At 41.7% G+C, this 18,999-nt stretch overlaps 1 protein-coding gene and 1 long non-coding RNA gene across 2 annotated transcripts in view; one reads left to right on the top strand and one right to left on the bottom strand.

Annotated features, from left to right (window-relative positions):
• Positions 1–1,704, bottom strand: part of LOC121281025 — a 28,592-nt gene extending 26,888 nt beyond the window's left edge. Inside the window, exons 1-2 of the long non-coding RNA XR_005943794.1 lie at positions 1,670–1,704; positions 1,226–1,288 (exon numbers count right to left, since the gene is read on the bottom strand). This is a non-coding gene — a long non-coding RNA (uncharacterized LOC121281025). The remainder of the gene's footprint in view (positions 1–1,225; positions 1,289–1,669) is intronic.
• Positions 718–18,999, top strand: part of LOC121281024 (nuclear receptor subfamily 5 group A member 2-like) — a 108,221-nt gene continuing 89,939 nt past the window's right edge. Inside the window, exons 1-3 of the mRNA XM_041193598.1 lie at positions 718–870; positions 9,426–9,544; positions 9,924–10,065. Of these exons, the coding sequence (XP_041049532.1) occupies positions 807–870; positions 9,426–9,544; positions 9,924–10,065 (325 nt within the window). The 5' untranslated portion in view covers positions 718–806. The remainder of the gene's footprint in view (positions 871–9,425; positions 9,545–9,923; positions 10,066–18,999) is intronic.

The following is an 18,999-nucleotide window of genomic DNA, read 5'->3' on the forward strand; positions in this document are numbered from 1 at the left end:
TGTTCCTTTAATATTGTTTGAGTTGACTAATGCTGTGGTGAAGTACTGTATATATATATCTATACATATATATTTTCAAAATAATTAACCACCTCCCAGTTTCTATAAGCTACAGCAAAAATATTGCAAACATTATGCAGTTTCAACATAACTTTATTTGCCTTCATAGTTCAGGTCACAAATACCAGTTCCTAAATAAATTTATTAATTAGCTCAAATGAATTCACACCTCTTGCTACCCACACAACTTTTCAAGTTTAGAGTGAGTTGTGCATTTTATATTTCAATGGGAAATCCTTTTGGCATTCATTATTCATCATGCAAAAAAACTGAAGCTAGTTTGAAGCCATGGATCTATGCTGAAAATAGATAATTAACCATTTAAGGAAGTGAAATCAGTAAGTCCTTCCTACAGACTTTCTTTTCATTTTATGATGAAAAATTCTTCCATTCATTCCCAATCCACTAGACTTGGTTAATTATTTCTTTTGCATTATCAGTGTTAAAAAAAAACCTTATCTGCCATTCTGTCAGTTTGTAACTAGGATTTCTTATCATCTTCTGTGAGGTCACCTGACCAAAAGAGCCAATCGAGTATCTAGAACAGACCCTTATTCCTCTGATTAGCCCCCATCATGATCTGGCCTGTGTAGTTTACTGCAGCACTGACACACATCCTGATCAGAGTTCAGTAACAAACATACCATCTTAGTTTTCTAACTCATTTGATTTTTTTTTTAAATTGGAAGATATTTTTAACTAGGCCAGAGGTAAAGCTGTTTGGAGTGGATTCTCTGAAAGGAGTAATGTCTGGTAGTCCTTCTTTGGTCGCTCCCTGCAGTTCCATCAAACAAACTACTCCAGATACATGTAAGTATTTTCAAACATTTATAAAGGTTTGATCTGTTACAAAGAGGACTTGAAACACTCGAGAGTTCTGGTTGTATAAACAAGTTCATGATACTGCACTGAGATTATAAAATCGTGTTTCGGGAGCAGACTATCTTTGAATTACAGAGCATTTTACATTCAAGGATGACAAAGTTTATTGAAAGTGCCATTGAATTTTGGAATAATAGCTGAGTCTAGGATGGTGACAAACATATAGAGTTATTCATTTCTAAGCCATTATCATAATAGTAATTACATTTTGTAAAGATAATTCAGAAATATTGCCAATCTGATTCTAAACAAAAATAAATAAAACTAAACCTGGATGATTTACCTCAGTCTTACCTGGCAAGATGAACAATGGCAAAACGTAAGATACTTCATTTCTGAAATTGAACTTTAAAAAAAAGATCAAACAATGTCATTAATGGAAAGATTGAAAGAACCAGCCATGTTTTTGGGAGCATACATTATGTTGTCAAAATGTTCGGTTTGAGAACTGTGGCACGTAATATGTAGTAGGCTCTCAAATTCATACTGTACAAAGCATGTAATTTATTAGCACTCCTCTTACAAAGCAGAATTGTAGTTGTCACTGTTTTATAGTTTAGTTTGGCACTTGGAACGTTAAGTATTTGCTTTACATGTATTTGAAAGTGCTTAAATTAATGTTGTCCTTATAAAAAATATATAGTTATGCAGACATGGACAATGCCAAGGATGTTTTAATAGGACTTTGGGCAAAAGTTTTAAATACCTTTTAAAATAATACACCAACCTTTTAGAATATCCATTAATAAGCAAATTGCACATGTTTGCCACTTGTTTGTTCTGTTAAGAAGAAAAATTACATTCTGATAGCAGTAGCAAAAATGAATCAATAGCAAACACATTATATTCTAGAAAAAAGGATTAACAGTGTACATGTTAGAGAACTACATGTACAGCACCAAGAAATTACACATTTTAAACAAAGTTGTCATAAAAGTCCAATTATATTGTTTAATAAGCATTTTGTTACAAATATTCTGCTTCAAAAGAATACTTATAATTATATTAAATTCTAAATAGGTAAGCAGGTCATCAAATACTTTTAACGTACTGGAGGTATTCAATAACTAAAAAAGGTGGAATACAAGTGATCACCATTCATTTTCTATGAGCTCAGAAACTGATTAAATTGATGCTATATTATTGTCAAATTACTTCACTGTGGAGCTCTAAGCAGTTTGTACTTGTAGAACTCCTGTGTTTTTTCAGAAAATGTTTCTACTTGCTTCAAAGAAATTATTTACAATGTTGATTTGAGAGATTCTGTCATTTGTCATATACAACCTATTAAAGCAGAATTAACATTTCAAAAAAATTGTTTAAAAAACATTAAGCCCTATATGCTTCATATATAGTTTATTGTTTCCAAGGATTCCTTGAAGTAGAAATGCTTGGTCTAGTTTCATGGAGCCTCAATGATCTAACTGTGTATTTACATTTGAAATAAAGTATTTTTTAAGTAAATTGCTAAGAAAATTACAATATTTCAAAGATATTGGGTGGCTATGATTAAATTTTAACTCCCAAAGGGTATAATTTACATTGACTCATTTGATTGAAGAGGGTGGGGGTGTTATTTGTTCTGCATGTTCAACATTCTTATTTACATAACACATCATATACCATAAATTGTAGTTGGAAATAATAAATCGTAGATTTTATCAAAATGCATTTCCTTATTGTGAGATTGAATATCTTTATGATTCATGTATAATCAGTAGAGGAGGACAAATTTTATTCATTAGATGCCTCACATTCTAACTAACTTTACATCTTTATTCAAACACATTTGTTCAATACTGAAGAAAATGTCAGCATTTAATTTTTCAGCACATATTTTGAAAATACAGTTTTATTAATTGATCTCAAATTATTATAAACATTTGCATGCATGTTCATGCTTATTTAAATTTTAATTTTGTGATAGACCAATATAGAGAGGAGCGAACAGCATCTTCCTAACATATCAGAAAACTCACAGTGGAATACTGTTGTAAGAACTGTACTAAAAATATTAGCAGTAATTGTGCAATGAGATTCTGTTAGAGATTGGGCCTATGCAAAGTTCTCACATCTGTATTAGGAGCTTTGTAAAAAAAATGATTTCAAATATATTTTGACAAACAATAGTCAACTTTTAAATGGAACTGGAAAGGTAACCGCATGAAACTTACTGACAAGACTTGGTGTTCCCTAAGGGGTGTAATTTAACTACAGTTTGTGACTAAGTTAGCATTGAGCCACACTGACATGAAAATGTTGCACTTAATGTACTGAAACAACTGACAGTTGATTAGCATTTCAGAGTTCACCGGGAGAAGAGATTTTTGGTTTCCCAGTTGCACCTACAGTAGTATCCCTTATTTATCTTGTTTATAAGAATTACTACAAATTACACCAGTAAAGGAATTTTCAATGAAGAAAAGTATGTTTATTTATAAGTCAACACTAGTAGTTACATTTCAAGAAATTAGTAAGCTAAAAGTCTTATGATTTTTAAAAATGTATACATATTATTCTATTGATATTACGTAAATACAGCATCACTACATTTCCTACTCAGATCTGTGTGCCAATTGTTGTGTAATGCAAGTTGGCCATGTTTTTCCCTCTTTAAAAGGCTTGTTGTTTGAAGAGTTTTGTGGTTTAATTGAAATGTGATTATTTTTGTTTCCATTACGTTTTTCTATACACATGAGAGTTTGAAATGTGAAGGAGTCCCTGCTTCCATACATATCATTGCCTTTTCAACCACCCTCCGTTACCAACATGTATTACGTGATGATTTTACAAAAAGATTTAACTAAGATAATTAGAAAATTTTCTGATAAATCCCCTTCACCTCTTTGAAACAGCAGCTTATGTGTGTTTCAAGAATATTTGAAAACATTTTGTATTGAGCTGTCCCTTCTCTTCTAACGATGTACCCATAGTAATTACTGATCGTGAACATATTATCAAAAATGGGTTTGAAGTCACCTTGTTGAAGATTATGTCCTATATAATGCTGATTCTGGCTCTTCTCGTTCTTTCAAAAATATCTAAAATAACTAGTAACTTTTAACATATTTATAAAAGATAATGCATTAGGGATGGGAACAACAACAGCTGTTGGAATGTTCCAGTGGCAACATTCATGTTTCTGTGTTGGTGGACTGTAGTTCTTTGAGGACAGAGATGGGAGGCAAAGGCAGACAGAAGAAAAGAGGCCACTGGGACAGAACCAGAAGTGAAACAAAAACAGCATCCAGACACTTCAGGAATAAAGCCAAAAGATAAAGCAGGACAAAGCTCAGGAGATTACAGAATCAGCAAAATAGAAAAAAAATGTAAATAAAGACACATAGATGACTGAAAGAGAGTCAAAAATAAAGAATAAAACAAAGAGGAGGAAATAAAAGTCATGGTAAAATAGGTAAAGAATCAAAAAGCATAGAAGCAACAAAAGAACAGAATCAAAAAAGAAATAAAAATATAGAGAATGATGGCTAAATAAAGCGTAAGCAAAGGGAGAAATAAAAGAGTCACTGTCAGAAAGAAAGCAGATTGATGAGGAGAAAGGAGAAAAACAAGAGAGGGAGGGGAAATAAAAAAGAATTATCATCACAGAAAAGGATACATTGATTTGACAGCCACAGACCTTATTAAGGACAGGCCAGAGTATTAAATATGTTAAGAATTTTAAAATGTGCCTTACTACCCTCTTTTATTAATCATAAGCCTATTAATACAGTATTTAATAAATAGTAGATGACTACCTAACTTACAGTTCTGTGGACTTTTTAAATTTAAACTTTGACAATTTTCATGAACTATCATTGAAAGTTGGAAGTATGTGAAAAATTCCTTTACAAAGAGCTGTGTTTATTAGGTATCAAGAAAAATGCCAAACACAATTGAAAGTGTAAAATAGAAATTATAATTTTACATTGGAATATCTCCTGATTGTGACCAATCTTGTGAATTAGTAGCACATTCAGGATCAGTGGCATTCTTTTATCAATATCAAAAGACATTATTTGTACCATGTTGTAAATGTCATCACAAATCATTGGCAATGTCAAAGACAGGACTCAGAGGTCAAACCATCCACACAAAAAAATTCTTCCTTAAGAAAACACCAAGGAAAGAAAGCAATTTTAAAACTTAATTTAAATGTTCGTATGTGTTATCGTCTGGATAATTAGATTAGAAACTATTACTGCCATCCAATGTTCTCTATCAACCCACCACCCTCACTTCAATATGAAATTAAGCCCTGCTGGCTTTTTATTTCCAGGCTATTCTTGAATCCAGATTTCAGAAATAATCAGGAAGTAAAAAAGGTATCAGTAAGAGTGGCTATGAAACTGTCAGATTATCATAAAAATTCAGCCACGTTATATACCCATTAGGAAAGCAAAACTGCTGCTGTCCTTATGCATTCTGGGCGATATGTGAGGTTAGATTCACACCAATGCTGTTGACTCCTGACCACCTTCCCATGTGGCATCGTAAGACACCCCAGTCGTATTAAACAGCTCCACACATTAGGCCCATCACCACTTTCGCAGACAACTGCTGGCGTTGGTGCCCACATCCCAAGAGTCAACCCCTTGGCGTGATTTTAATTTGGTGTTTTATTCGTAACCAAACGCGAAAAAAAGTCACCAACAGTTGACAGTAATATCATAACGACCGCCCGAGTCCAAGGTGCAGAGGCACCAAGAAGCAAACATGGCTCGAGATCACCTTCTGGCAGCCAAGCCCAGTGAGTTCAAAGGGATTCCAACTCACCTCCGGGCCCCGCCAGCGCGGTCGGAAAATTGAGCGCAGCTGAGCGCTCAATCGGACCCAGCGGGCGGGCAGCGCGCGCTGCCCCCGCCCCCGCCACCGCCCCGGCCGCTGATTGGTCCCTCGACTGTATCAAGCGAGCGCGACCAGTTGGGGGGGGGGGGTGGGAAGAGAGGTGGTGGCGGGGGGGAGCGGCCCGGCGCTCCATTGGCCAAGGGGGGGCGCTGTCGGTCAAGGCCGCCGCCATCCAATAAAGGCGCCGGCGGGAAAGGGACCCGCCTCTCCGGCAGCCCCTACCTGTGGGAGTCTGAGCAGGTTCTGGCGATTCGGCGCCTGGTTTAATCTCAGTCACATTTAGGACTGGGGATGGGGGTGGACTGTAACCAGCCCGGAGGCTGTGGTATTCCCGAGTCTCCAAGGAGTTGGGATTGGTCAGTGTTTGAGGGGGGGGGGGGGGGGAATCGGGTTGCAGAACATTTTAGGGGGTAACTTAGATCCAAGAGCCAATCTTCCTTGTTTAAACGCTGTCAAAAGACGTCTTGTCTTTCAAAAGTGATTTAAAAAAAAACCTCCTAACTGCAAGACACGGTATAAACTAAGTCACTCCCCCCCACCACCACCACCCCCCCCCCCCGTTAATGTTTTAGTTTTTATTACCAGAGGCGTCAAGTTACTGTTGGGGACTTGGAGAGGAGAGAAATATCACAACATAATCTCCAGGCAAAATGACCACAATTAAACCGTCAGGTTTTCCTATTTCCTGGTAAAAAAAAATCCAAATAAGGTTCCCAGAGAATTCTGGGCGCTCCTTACCTCTGGAATGGATACTCCTTCCAACATTTTATTCTCTGGGAACAGTGATATTGTTTAAAATCTGATCATTTAAATCATAGCTGATGTCAGTGCGGTTACACAGATGCCTCGCTGTGGTGGCTGCCTGATGCCCGGAACACTTTTTGACAGGTTGTAAATCGACGCGATTCTGGGTCTGAGATGCCATTAGACCGTTTAACATGAGTACAGAAACCGCACACACACAGTAAGATGGTCAGTGAAGTTTTCTATACGGATTTTCCTCCAGATTGTGTAGCTGATCTTGTATTAATAAAACGAGCTCTTGAATTCAGACAGATCTTTATTCACGGCCAAATGCACACGCCCGGTGCTGACTTCAGGGAGTGTGGGTGTTGTGCGCGGATTTCTGAACTGTTCCAAGTGTTAAGAGGGCAGGTGTCTGTAGCTGCTACCATTAAAATGCATCAGCTATATTTTGTTTTTCTAATTAATTGCTTGAGACAGAAGGATTTCGCGCACGGAGCTAGCAGGACATTGACGAATTAAACTCTGACAATGCTCTTTTCGAAAAATATATTTTACACGTCCGTTCAATAATTTGGGATTCAGTCACGGCATTTACCAACTTTCTGCCTAGAAGTGCCCTGCAATTGTAAAGTGCACAGAAGGATTTTGAATTAATGAAATGCCGTCAGATTAAAATAGGAACAAATATCTGTCCAGCTCCCCGTCTTCACAAAACTTTGATTTACCCCCGTAAATGATTTTACTTGCGAATGGATCTGGTAATGAGGAATGTTTCTGTTCAGCGGCCTGTGCAACGGAACTCATTCCCCTTTAGTGTCAAGACTACTTATTGCTTTAGTTTTGTGATCCATTTCCACCTTCGTATTTTAATCTGTTGCAATAAATTCGAGGTATAACCTGCTTTTTGGTCTCAATTTACTTTTTGTCTGATCTGATCCATTGACGCTGTTGCCTGTCTCGCTTCGCTCTAACCATCTCCCTTCTTACTATGCTACAATAATTCTTATTAGTAAACTGCGCGGGCGCTCCGTTTCGCGTTAAAATCACAAGTCACCAACCCCTATGAATGACGGGCCGTACAACTCAATCCCAATTACACTGCATCCCAATTACTCTTGTCTTTTCAGGCCCAAAACGATAGCGGGTCGGGAGCTCCCGCCCTTTTGCTGAGTTATTCCAACTTTCATGTGTATATTTGTAATCAATAGTATATTCGAAATAAAGTTCCGTTTCAGTTTTTTTTATTTCCAAGCCTATCGATGAATAAGTTAATTCGACGAAAAGTGGCACTTGTAACAAAATTGTAGGTAAATTGTCCAGTTACAGCGCCTTTGGTTTTAAAAATTGTTGATTCCAGTGGATCGTACTGATTGAAGTTAATATCACAAGTAAACCACAAATTAACAACTAGACTTGTTCTTAACGTTTGTCTTGAACTTCGACGCTTTACTTAACATTGCCTTCATGCCAGTGGTGAAATGATTATGTATTAATATTTCGGAAGAGAATTGATTTTACAACTCTTAGCATGTTCAGAGGTTGAAGTAATGGAATCTCCGCGATCTTATTTTACCTGTAGTATTAGTAAGTGGAGCGACCTGGTTTATTTAGCATTGATGTACTATTCTTTTTTTTCGGGATCCGCCAAACATTAAAGGGTAAATGTTAAACGAATACCATTCCAACACTGAACTTTGGTTATTCGTTAAATAGGTGGTATTAGGCCAGGCTTAAACCTGACTCTAATTGTAGTCGATAATTTGAGATTTGACACAGACTTTCAGAAATACATTTTCAATGGGGTTCATTATGGAATAGGTATATCGTGCTTAATGCTTCTTGCGTGACTCGCGGCCCATTATTAATTATAGGAGAAACACGGCTCATTAGCCGAATATTGCCTGACACGGACGATTAGTTTTCTTGATAACTGGAGGGAGGATATAATTCAACTCCCCCCCCCCCCCCCGACCCCCACCCCCAGAGAAGTGTTTAGTTAGTAAGGGGAAAAAAATCCACTCTAAGTTTACAAAAACACACAATTTGGAGGAGCTCTTACCCCTCTTTGTTGCTTTCTACGTTCTGAATTTCCGGTTGTTTCGTGTGAGTTTGACTTTCTTGGCGTTTGTCTACCTGATTAATCATCGAATTCCAGTCTGTATTTTAGTGCGAGTCTTTGAGAGCCACTCTTCATCCAGTGCATTCTCTCCTCCTTCTCTCCAGGATAAGCAGAAGATCAACATTTTACAGGGTTTGGCATCTACTATTGTCAGTTGATAACGTTGCTGGACAGAACAGTTTTTATTAACGATTTTATTGAGTGGTTACAGAATTAATTAATGTGTATCACATTAAGAACGTATTGAATCTAAATGCCACCATCGAGGCATCGATCCAGTACCAGTTTGTGGAAAACGAAAGGAAGAGGGCGCGATTCTTATCACAATATTTATTGATGTTAAAGACACTTTTACTAACAATGTTGTGGAACGCACAGATTTTTAATTTTTTTAAATTAAATTAAGAGTGCTTATTTGCTAATAACTAAAATATTTGAATTTCGGTTTTGTGTTATTGCTTTATAAATGTGAGATGCAAATACACCAGTGGAAATGTACACAACCCCCAAATAATCATTTGTTATCGATGCTTCGATAGGAGCATTTCTCAGTTACGTCTGTGGGCTGGTCATCGTCTCCATGGTAAACTGATGTGTGATTTGTGTGCTTTCTATAAATTACTGTCTTCGGAGAACGTCAGAAGCGAAAGGCATTTCTTAATATCCAGTTACCTCTGAACTTCGGGGACCACCCGGCTCGAACCTCTTGTGTGTGTGAAAATTATAGTAAAAATTTCACTGCCGACCTAATTTTTATTTCTCTGTTCAGCCCGTCAGTTCAAGGTGATGGACTACGCTTATGATGATGACCTGGATGAACTGTGTCCAGTTTGTGGAGATAAAGTATCCGGTTATCATTATGGTCTGCTGACCTGTGAAAGTTGCAAGGTGAGTTTAAATTCGAATTCGGAAGGTATTTTTTTTTTCGTCGTGGTTTTTGGCTGTTTGAGACCTCTTTACTCAATTATAACGTCATTTCAAAACGACTGAATCAAAATTAAACTGAACCGAAAGCATCGAGCGAACGGCTCGAGTAACGAGGGGACCCTATTAATAAAGTTAGCATTAAAAATAATATACAATAAATAGTAGAACAATAAATTAATAAAAGGGTAAACAAAGGTGCGAAAGGGACTGTTATTGGCGGGGATTTCTTTGTGGGGAGTTGCCTGAAATGGGGATGATCGATTTGTGTTCAGTTTTGCTTCATGGCTTCTATCGGGATTCATTTCTGTGTGTCAAATAACTTTCAAACTTCTTCCCTTAGGGATTTTTCAAGAGGACTGTTCAGAATAGCAAGCGCTACACTTGCACTGAGAATCAGAATTGCAAAATAGATAAAACCCAAAGGAAGAGATGTCCATATTGCCGTTTTCAGAAATGCTTGACAGTGGGGATGAGGTTAGAAGGTAAGGTGTGCATTTATTTATGCTCTTTGAAATGCTTTTGCTTAGATACCGAAATGCACGAGACCAGATTTTCCACCGATGAATCCTGTTTGGATGCGTATTTGAAAACAGGTTTAAGTTAAGGTGACAGTTATCGGGCCTTGCTAGCGGCGCTCATAGAAGATTTATTTTTTTTCAATGACACATATGGAAAGGCGCATTCACACAAACAAGTGTTTTGTTTTAAATCTTAAATGCCTCTAGTGAGATTAGATCACACCCATATTAACCGAAATGATATGGGGCATAAATATATTCAGATAAAGATCACCGGATCCTCCAGGCTCACCGGTCCCAGGCTGGAGTTTCCCACGGATTCATCGATTTTACTGAGTTGGAGATCTAATGAATTTGTTCGTGTGTGCGTACGTTAATGGACTGGTAAATGCTATTAGCGAGACTTATTGGCAATAGAATATTTAGAATGGAAACTTCTGACCAGATCCAGCAGGCCTTCTAGAGAGTGTAAATGGAAAATGATGAGCAACGTGTCGCAGATGTTCAATTTAGGCATCCAGGGATAAGCTCTAGTATTTATATTGTGTTGCAAAATGGAAATTTTATATGAGCTAGAAATGTACATCGTGGTTGAAGTTGTCCAACTGGGCTGAGTTGGGATTAACGTTTAATTTACTTATGTACTTCCCAGGAAGTTTCTCTTCAAAATGTATCATTAATTGTTTGCATGCAATTCGGGGATAATTGTAACAATTGCCTTTTTACAATGAGGGAAAATGTGAGACTGTGTGGATGGACAGCGAATTGAACAAATTAGCAATAATCTCCAGATTATCAAAAATACCCCTGAATTTTGGCATAATGCATACCAGACTTAAGCGTTATCATTAAGTTAAAAAATGAAAGGAGCTTTGGCAAAGTTAGAGGCCAAACTGTGAGGCTGACTCTGCTTTTAAGGCACAAAATTATTGTGGTATTACTGTTGGAAAACAATTGTAAAATGAAAAGCTAAGTTATCAATACATGCAATTAAAACTATATTACACTATACTTATAATGCATTATGATTTACTAGTGAAACATGAGTTATGTATAACTATGGAATATATAAATTACCTAGATTAAACATGCAAAGCATTGACGAATTGTATAAAGGCTACACACTGTGCTCTCATAATGTACCATAATAAACATTTTGTACAGCTGATCAAATTCTGTTACACTGTACACGTATGTATAACATTACACATAAACCCAGACTGTTGTTTAGGCCAACAGTAATTTTAATATTAGTTTTAGTCTTATTTCTGGACCTCAAATATTAACATTATTTTATTATGAGCCCACCTGTGATGCTCCCTGCTGACCCTGGTAAATATTTGCTGCTGATAAGATATGACAGGCATCCAAGAGCAAGGGATGTAGGAACTCCTGACATTAGAAGTCTATGGCTGGTCATCCCTTCTCCTTTACGACTAGCCAGGCGGAGCCTCCCTCTGCCTCTTACAAAGACTTGCAAAATCCCTGATGTGTCTGAGCGGGAATGCACCAATGTTTGGCTCCATAATCTTAAGAAATTTTGGACTAATGCTATTCTAGATGTCTGTTCCCAAACATTAGCATATTTTAGTCTGGGGAAAACTTTTAAACAAACATTTAGTTTTCATTTTGTTTGTATTCTAATCTTTATAAGATTAGCTTCCAAAATGTGCACTTCAAATATAAGTATATCGTAAGAGCGTTTATAAGTCTATAAGAAAGAATAGTAGTTAATGTTGGTCCCTTAGAAACAGAGACAGGAAAAATTATCATGAGAACTGAAAAAATAGCCAAGTCATTGAACAAATATTTTGTGCCTGTCTTCACAGTAGAGGACACAAGTTTATTACCAGAAATAGAGCGTAAACTAATGAATAAAAAGAGTGAGGAAATTAAGGTAATTAATATCAGCAGAGAAAAAGTATTGGAGAAACTTGAACTGAAATCCAGCAAATCCCTGGGACCTGATGACTTACACCCAAGGGTTCAGGAAAAGATAGCTGCAGTGATAGTGGATGTACTAGCTATGAATTTCCAAAATTCCTCAGATTTGGGAATGTTCCCATCAGATTGGAAGTTGGCAAATGTAACACCATTTCTCAAGAAAGGAGGAAGAAAGAGAACAGGGAACTACAGGCCAGTTAGCCTAACGTCTTTAATGATAGTTTCCAGCATTTTCCCAACAATCAAAGTCTTAACATTGATCCTAGAAATGTATAGTATGTTTAGAACAAGTCAACGTGGTTTTACAAAAGTGAAATCCTGTTTGATATATTTATTAGAATTTTTTTGAGGATATAACCAGTAGAGTAGATAAAGGAGAATCAGTAGATGTAGTATACCTGGATTTGTAAAAGGCATTCAATAATTTTTTATTCTTTCATAGGATGTGGGCATCACTGGCTCGGCCAGCATTTCTTGTCCATCCCTAAATGTCCTTGAGAAGGTGGTTGTGCACCACCACCTTGAACTGCTGCAGTCCATGTGGGAGGGAGTTTCAGGATTTTGAAATCCACTGCCCTCGTCTTTTTAGGATAAAATGCCACACAAAAAGTTAATAGGCAAGACAAGAGCTAATGGAGTTGGGGGTAAAATATTAGCATGGATAGAGGATTGGTTACTGGACAGGAGGCAAAGAGTGAGCATAAGTCAGGTATTTTGAAGTTGGCAGGCGTTGACTAATAGAATGCCACAAGGACCAGTGCTGGGGCCTCAGCTATTTACAATATATATTAATGACTTAGATGAAGAGACAGAGAGTAATGTATCTACATTTGCTGATGATACACAGCTAGTTGGAAAGGGAAGCTGTGGGGAGGAAACAAAGAGGCTGCAAAGAGATATAGACAACAAGTGGGCAACAAGTGGCAGATGGAGTATAATGTGGGCAATTGTGATGTTATTCACTTTGGTTGTAAGGATAGAAAAGTAGAATATTTCTTAAAAGGTGTGAAACCTATAAACGTTGATGCTTGGAGAGACTTGGGGTGGAATTTTCCGTGCCTGCTGGCGTTGGGCGTGTTCAGTGGCGTGAGTGGACAATATGGTGAGAAGGCCAAAAATCTGTCTCACAACCTAGTGAAACCAGTTTGCGATCATCTGCTCAGCCTGTCAATGGTGGGCTGTGTTTCCCACCATCGGATGTCGGGAACCTCATTGTAATACATCTGCATATCATTAATACCATTGTAAGATCGGCCCGCCGGAATCATAACCCTGCCTCACCTCCCCCGCCACCCTTGCTGGATGTGTGCCGACATGTTCCACAACAGCATATTTAAGGCGTGCGCTTAGCGGGCTGCACTTTGAGGGTAACTCGGACGTGAGTGCACAGTAATGTTATGCAGCACTCGTGAGGGTCGCCTGTTGGACTTCAGGGTTGAGGAGACTTGGGGTGGGGGGTGGGGGGGGCAAGCACTGCCCTGCGGTTGAGGTGACTTGCCGAGGGGGGCCAAGGGCTGCCCTGTGGTTGAAGGCCGTGGACAAGCACATGAGGGGTTGGGGGGAGGGAAGTAGCCACACCTTAGGGAAACTTTGTATAAAATGACTGTTCCTCCACAGCTGAGACAGTTCAGGCCCAGCCACATTGACATGCGTGGAGCCAGGTCTCTAGCTTATCTGCCCACTCAAGCAATGCAGAGGCATTAAAGTGCAACCAAGTGCTCCAGAGGTTTTCACCCCTCAGGTACAGATTGCGAAATAATGAGCGTCTTAGTGGACTGCAGAACAGTTGGACGATTGGGCACATTGTACAATCTCCTCGCTAACTCTGGCAATGGAGCAGTCACTGGTGGAGGTGTTCACAGCCCCTTGCAATGTCAGCATTCAGGTTTGGACCCATCTTCCCCATGGTTCAAGCTAACAGTGCAGCCTTGCAGTGCAGGTTAGGAGAATGCCTGTGCCTGAGCTGAGAGCACAGCCTGCAGTCCAGGGGGCAAAGCTGCCACCAATTGGCCAGGTGAGTGGGGTGGAGGTGGGTGGGGTTTCGGGCAGCCATGCAGCGCACTAATCTCTAGCCATTCAAGTGGTGGTCAGCATTCTCTGGGATGTGGTAAGGGGCCTTCAGACTTAACCTTAGTACACCCAAGCTAACCCACACGTCTCTCTTTCATCCTGCAGGAGGAGTACACCAGGAACATGGAGCCTGGTGAACTAGCTGTGTGTCTTGTGACGTACAGAGAGCAAAGATGATGGAGAAGAGGTTGACAGAGTCACCTGACTGCGCAGAGGGAGATGCAGCACCCTCAGGAAGAATGGGTGGCTGGGGCTCCTGCACACACCACTGAAGAGCCACAGTGAGCCGTCGCTGGTCAGTGCCTAGCTAGACCCAGGGTCTATAGATGCCGCCTTTCATTCCTGCAGCTGACTGATGACCAGTGTTGCTGAAGACTGCACGTGTCTAGGGAACTGGTTGGTCACATCTGCCAGCTACTGCACCACAGGGATGTGGAGGGCATCTACTGCCAGTGGCCGTAAAAATGACCATGGCACACAATTTTTATGCCAGTGGGGCTCCTTTCGGGGCTCCACAGGTGACCTCTGTGGGATATTGCAAGCCCCGCCCACAAATGCATCCATGAGGTCACGGACACCAGCTTCGCAAAGGCACACAACTTTGTGCATTTCGCCCGGGACCAGGAGAGTCAGGATTCAAGGGTGATTGGATTTGCTCAGATCTCAGGTTTCCCACAGGTGCAGGGTGCAATCGACTGCACTCACACGGTGCTCAGATCTCCATCACTACAAGCGGTCAACTATGACAACTGCGAATATGCACAAACACATCCTGCAGGTCTGTGCACGGGTTTCAGGGCGTGTCCATGACTCCTACATTCTCAGTCGGTCACAGATCCCTGATGTCTTCCTTGGTCCACAGAAGCTTCCATGTCATCTGTGCGGCCTCTGACTGTAGCAGAGAGAAGGTATAACGAAGCTCCTGCTGCAAATATCAACTTGGTGGATCAAACCATTGGGATGCTAAAAATGAGGTTCCGGTGCCTGGACCGGTCTGGTGGAGCCCTGCAATATAGTCCACAGAGGATGTCATGAATTCTTGTTGTTCCTGTGTCCTTTAAAACCTGGCGCTATAATGGGGAGAGGAGCTGGCTGAGGAGGAGATGCAGGAGCTGGATGTCTCCTCTGATGAGGAGGACTTCAATGAGGATGAGGGTGAGGAGGTCCTCGAAGACAACGATGATGGAGATGAGGTCCTCGCACAGGCCAGATGAGGCAGGCATACTTGGGTGGCCTTCATAGGTGCTAGATTTGTGGAGGATGATGAAGACATGCATGAGGAGTCATCACAAGATCCTCACATTGCAAGTATGAACATTTGACTCCAGTCTGGCTGATGACAGCACACATACCCTCTTAGATAATGCTCCCATTATGGAGATGCAGTGGAGGCCCTAATAATCGTTTGATTGTAGGAGGATGATGATGACAAGCAGTGAGGACACTCCATAGATTTTCACATAACCTCTGAGAATGTCTGACTCCTGTCTCACCAAGGTTAGCTCGCTTGTGCTGTGTGATCAGGATAATATCATAGAGATGCAGCCATGAAACTTGAAAAGCATCTGTTCCATTGTCCACCTTCAGCACCTTACCGCTTCAGGAGCACAGCATCACTGAACACAGATTCTGAACAGATATGGGTCAGCCCCACCTTAAAGACGCTGAGAGCACACAGAGAGAATGAGAGAACTCTGTGGCACTTCCCCTCTACATTCTGACAGCAATGATCAGCACTGTCGAGGTTCAGGCATCAGTAATGTCTCCGGGGAGTGTGAGGCCGGACCATCACTTTGGTCTGAAGGCTGCACAAAGCTCAGGGAAGAGGCCCTGGACTGAGACACCTGCCTTTATCTTGTGCAGAAAGGTTTCACATCTGAGCGACACAAACATTTCTCATCAGAACAAGGAGCCATAGGCAGGGAGACAAGTGATTAACTCCTGTGCCCAAGTGTACAACTATATCTTCTCAACCTCCCTAACCCTGCCACTAAGTCTTGGTGCTCCCCCGACATCCACAGCAGAGGTGGAGGCAGTCTGCTGGTTGCTGTGCCCTGTCTATGATGACCTTGATGGGCATCCTCTGGAGGGCCGAGACCTGGAGGGACTCGGCCTGCTTTTGGGGTCCTGCTGTGTAGCAGTGGCGCCCTCCTCGACCTGTGAAGTTGCTGGGGTCACAGGAAGAGGGGATTCAGATGGGCCAGACACTCCCGGAGTCACCTGCTGATTCTCCTACCTATGGGTGCCCAAGGGCCCCTGGCTGACTCCTTGAGGAGAAGGGGTAGCTGGAGTGAGATCGAGCTGCCCTGCTCCCCTCTCATGTACACACAGTTAGAGGCTAACTACGGTGCTGGCGATGGAGTTCAGCTTGCGCAACAGTTCAGGAGTTACGTCCTGGACCAAGGTCTTCATGGCAGCTGCCACCCTACCGGTGTTGACCTCAGGTGCATTGGAATGCCAGCACTATCACCTCAGACTGAAGGCGGACGGACTCCTCTATCGTGCCTTGCAATCTGAGGAGTGCAGCGGACATTCATTCCTGATGTTCCCGAGTTTGCCTTTGCAGCTCCAGCAACTGTGACATGACCGAGTCCAGAGGCTCTTCATCTGATTTGGATTCAGCAAAATTCTGGCCTCCAGCAATCCTCCGAGGGAAGTCCCTGCCACTGCCTGCTGTGGATCAGACTGTGTGATGCGCTCACTAGAGTGTGATCCTGAGGCTACTCTAAAGCTAGGCCCCACCGAGGTGTGTCTCCGCGCAGGTGGAGGGTGTGGGTGAGGACTCTGACTGGGACATTAAGGAGGGTGCCTTCAGATTCCTCTTCAGAGGTTTCTTCGGGGTTTGATTGAAGGCCCTGGGTCATGGACTTCATGGCTTTTTAGCAGATGTGCCTGTGAAAGCAATGAGAGATGTCCTGTGAAACAGGACACATCACTCACAGAATGGTTGTCTGATGGATGTTGCACTGCTGGATCCTCACTTGGTAGAGCAGCACCGAGCTCTCTGTCAGCACAGGAATGGTCCTGGTCATCACTGGCCAGCTGGATGGCTCTATTTTTAAAGTCTGTGAGGACCTTGATTTCAGGCATTCCCCCACCAGCCTGTGACCTCTCCCTCTTGTTGTGTGCTAGCTTGTCCTGCATGAATAGAGATGGAGAGAGTGTAAGCAGGATGCTTGCCAGGCCAGATGGTAAGCCTGGCATGTGTGGGTGGTAAGTGCTCCCATGGACGGGTTGAGGACAATGAAGGTGTGTGCGAGAAAGTGTATGGTGATGTCCCTTCAACTGGCTGTGAGTGAGGGCCCTGTGGATGTGTGATGGGCTTGTGAGTGTGTGTGTTGAGAGTGATGAGAAGAGTGAATTACCCTAGTGGAAAGGAGGAGATCATTCATCCTCTTGCAACGCTGGGTGGCTGTCCTCTTTTGCTGGGCGTTGGCACTGACCACCACTGCCACTGCCTCCCAAGCTGGATTGGTGAGTTGCTTCTCATCCTGTGGCCAGAGCTAGGGGTAGAGGACATCACAGCGGGACTCCGCTACACCTAAAAAGCGCCCAAGGGACATGTCATTGAACCTGGGGATAGCAGTATTTTTGACTTTTGGGGCCATGTCTTCTGTACAGCAGTCCTGGGCTGGAAGCACTGAGGGGTGAGCTTCCGGCTGCACTTTAAATATGGCACCCAGCATAAATGATGTGGTGAGGTGTTGGCATGGAGGGCAAATGAGAGCCTGCCCACCATCAAAACAGCGTGTTTCCCGGGATTGGGACAATTCAGCGTGTGAAGTCACCATTGTGGCTGGTGGGTAAAACATCTTTTTTCTCGCCCGCTACTGCACTTAGTCCGAACCTGGGACGATTCCACCCTAGGGTGTGCTCATTTAAGGAAGGATATAATCGCATCGGAGGCAGTACAACAAAGCTTCACTGAATTGGTCCCTGGGATTAAGGGCTTGTCTTATGATGAGAGGCCCTCGGGAGTTTAGAAGAATGAGAGACGAGCTTGTTGAAACACACAATATTCTGGAAGGGGTTTGATAGGGAACTGCCGAGAGATGGTTTCCTCTGGTCATGGAAATCTAAATCACGGGGGAACAGTCCAGGATAAGGAGCCAATTGTTTCGGACCGAGATGAAAAGAAATGACTTCACTCAAGTGCAGCCTTTTCTTGGCTACTCCAATCTGGGCCTAACCTCCACAATTCACTTTTAATGAGACAACAGCTTGGAGGGAGGGAGATAGGGTAAATAATCTGGGATTTGACCATTAAACAACTGTCTTGACAGCATCATATTTTCATAGTTATCCTGAAGGGTATCATTCAATTTCCAACAACTGGATTCTTAAATTGCATCCAATCAGAGGTGCTATTGCTTAAAATAACTGTTCCTAAGAAGTACTTCACAAGTACATGTTAGAAAATGAATGAGACACCATGTGACAGTGAGTAATGCCACAAAGTAGGGTCTAGGAGATAATGGTGACCAGGGGCAGAATTTTTAGGTTGGCGTGCGGGCGCATGCCCAATCCAATCAGACGCAAAATCACGCGTGATGATGCTGGGCGAGCATCCCGGCGTTATCCCGCGCTTAGGGGTATTTCAGCCGGCGGGTGCGTGGGAGTGTTGGAAGCCCACCCGCCGAGAATTAAGAAGACGATTAAAGTTGTTAAGGTTCCAATTGACCCCAATTTTTCGTGACCCATCCAACCTCACGGTTGGCGGACGGGTGAACCTGCCAAGGGCTGGATGAGGTTTCCGTTATTAAATAAAAAAATGTATGGGTAGAATTTTCATCCTGTATATGTTCAGGTGACTGATTCTGACGCGTGGACATTTTTTCCGGATTTTAAAATCCTCATTTAGTCGTTTTGAAGTCTTTAGCTCCC

Source organism: Carcharodon carcharias, chromosome 8 (assembly GCF_017639515.1).
Source record: "Carcharodon carcharias isolate sCarCar2 chromosome 8, sCarCar2.pri, whole genome shotgun sequence".
Lineage (NCBI taxonomy): Eukaryota > Metazoa > Chordata > Chondrichthyes > Lamniformes > Lamnidae > Carcharodon > Carcharodon carcharias.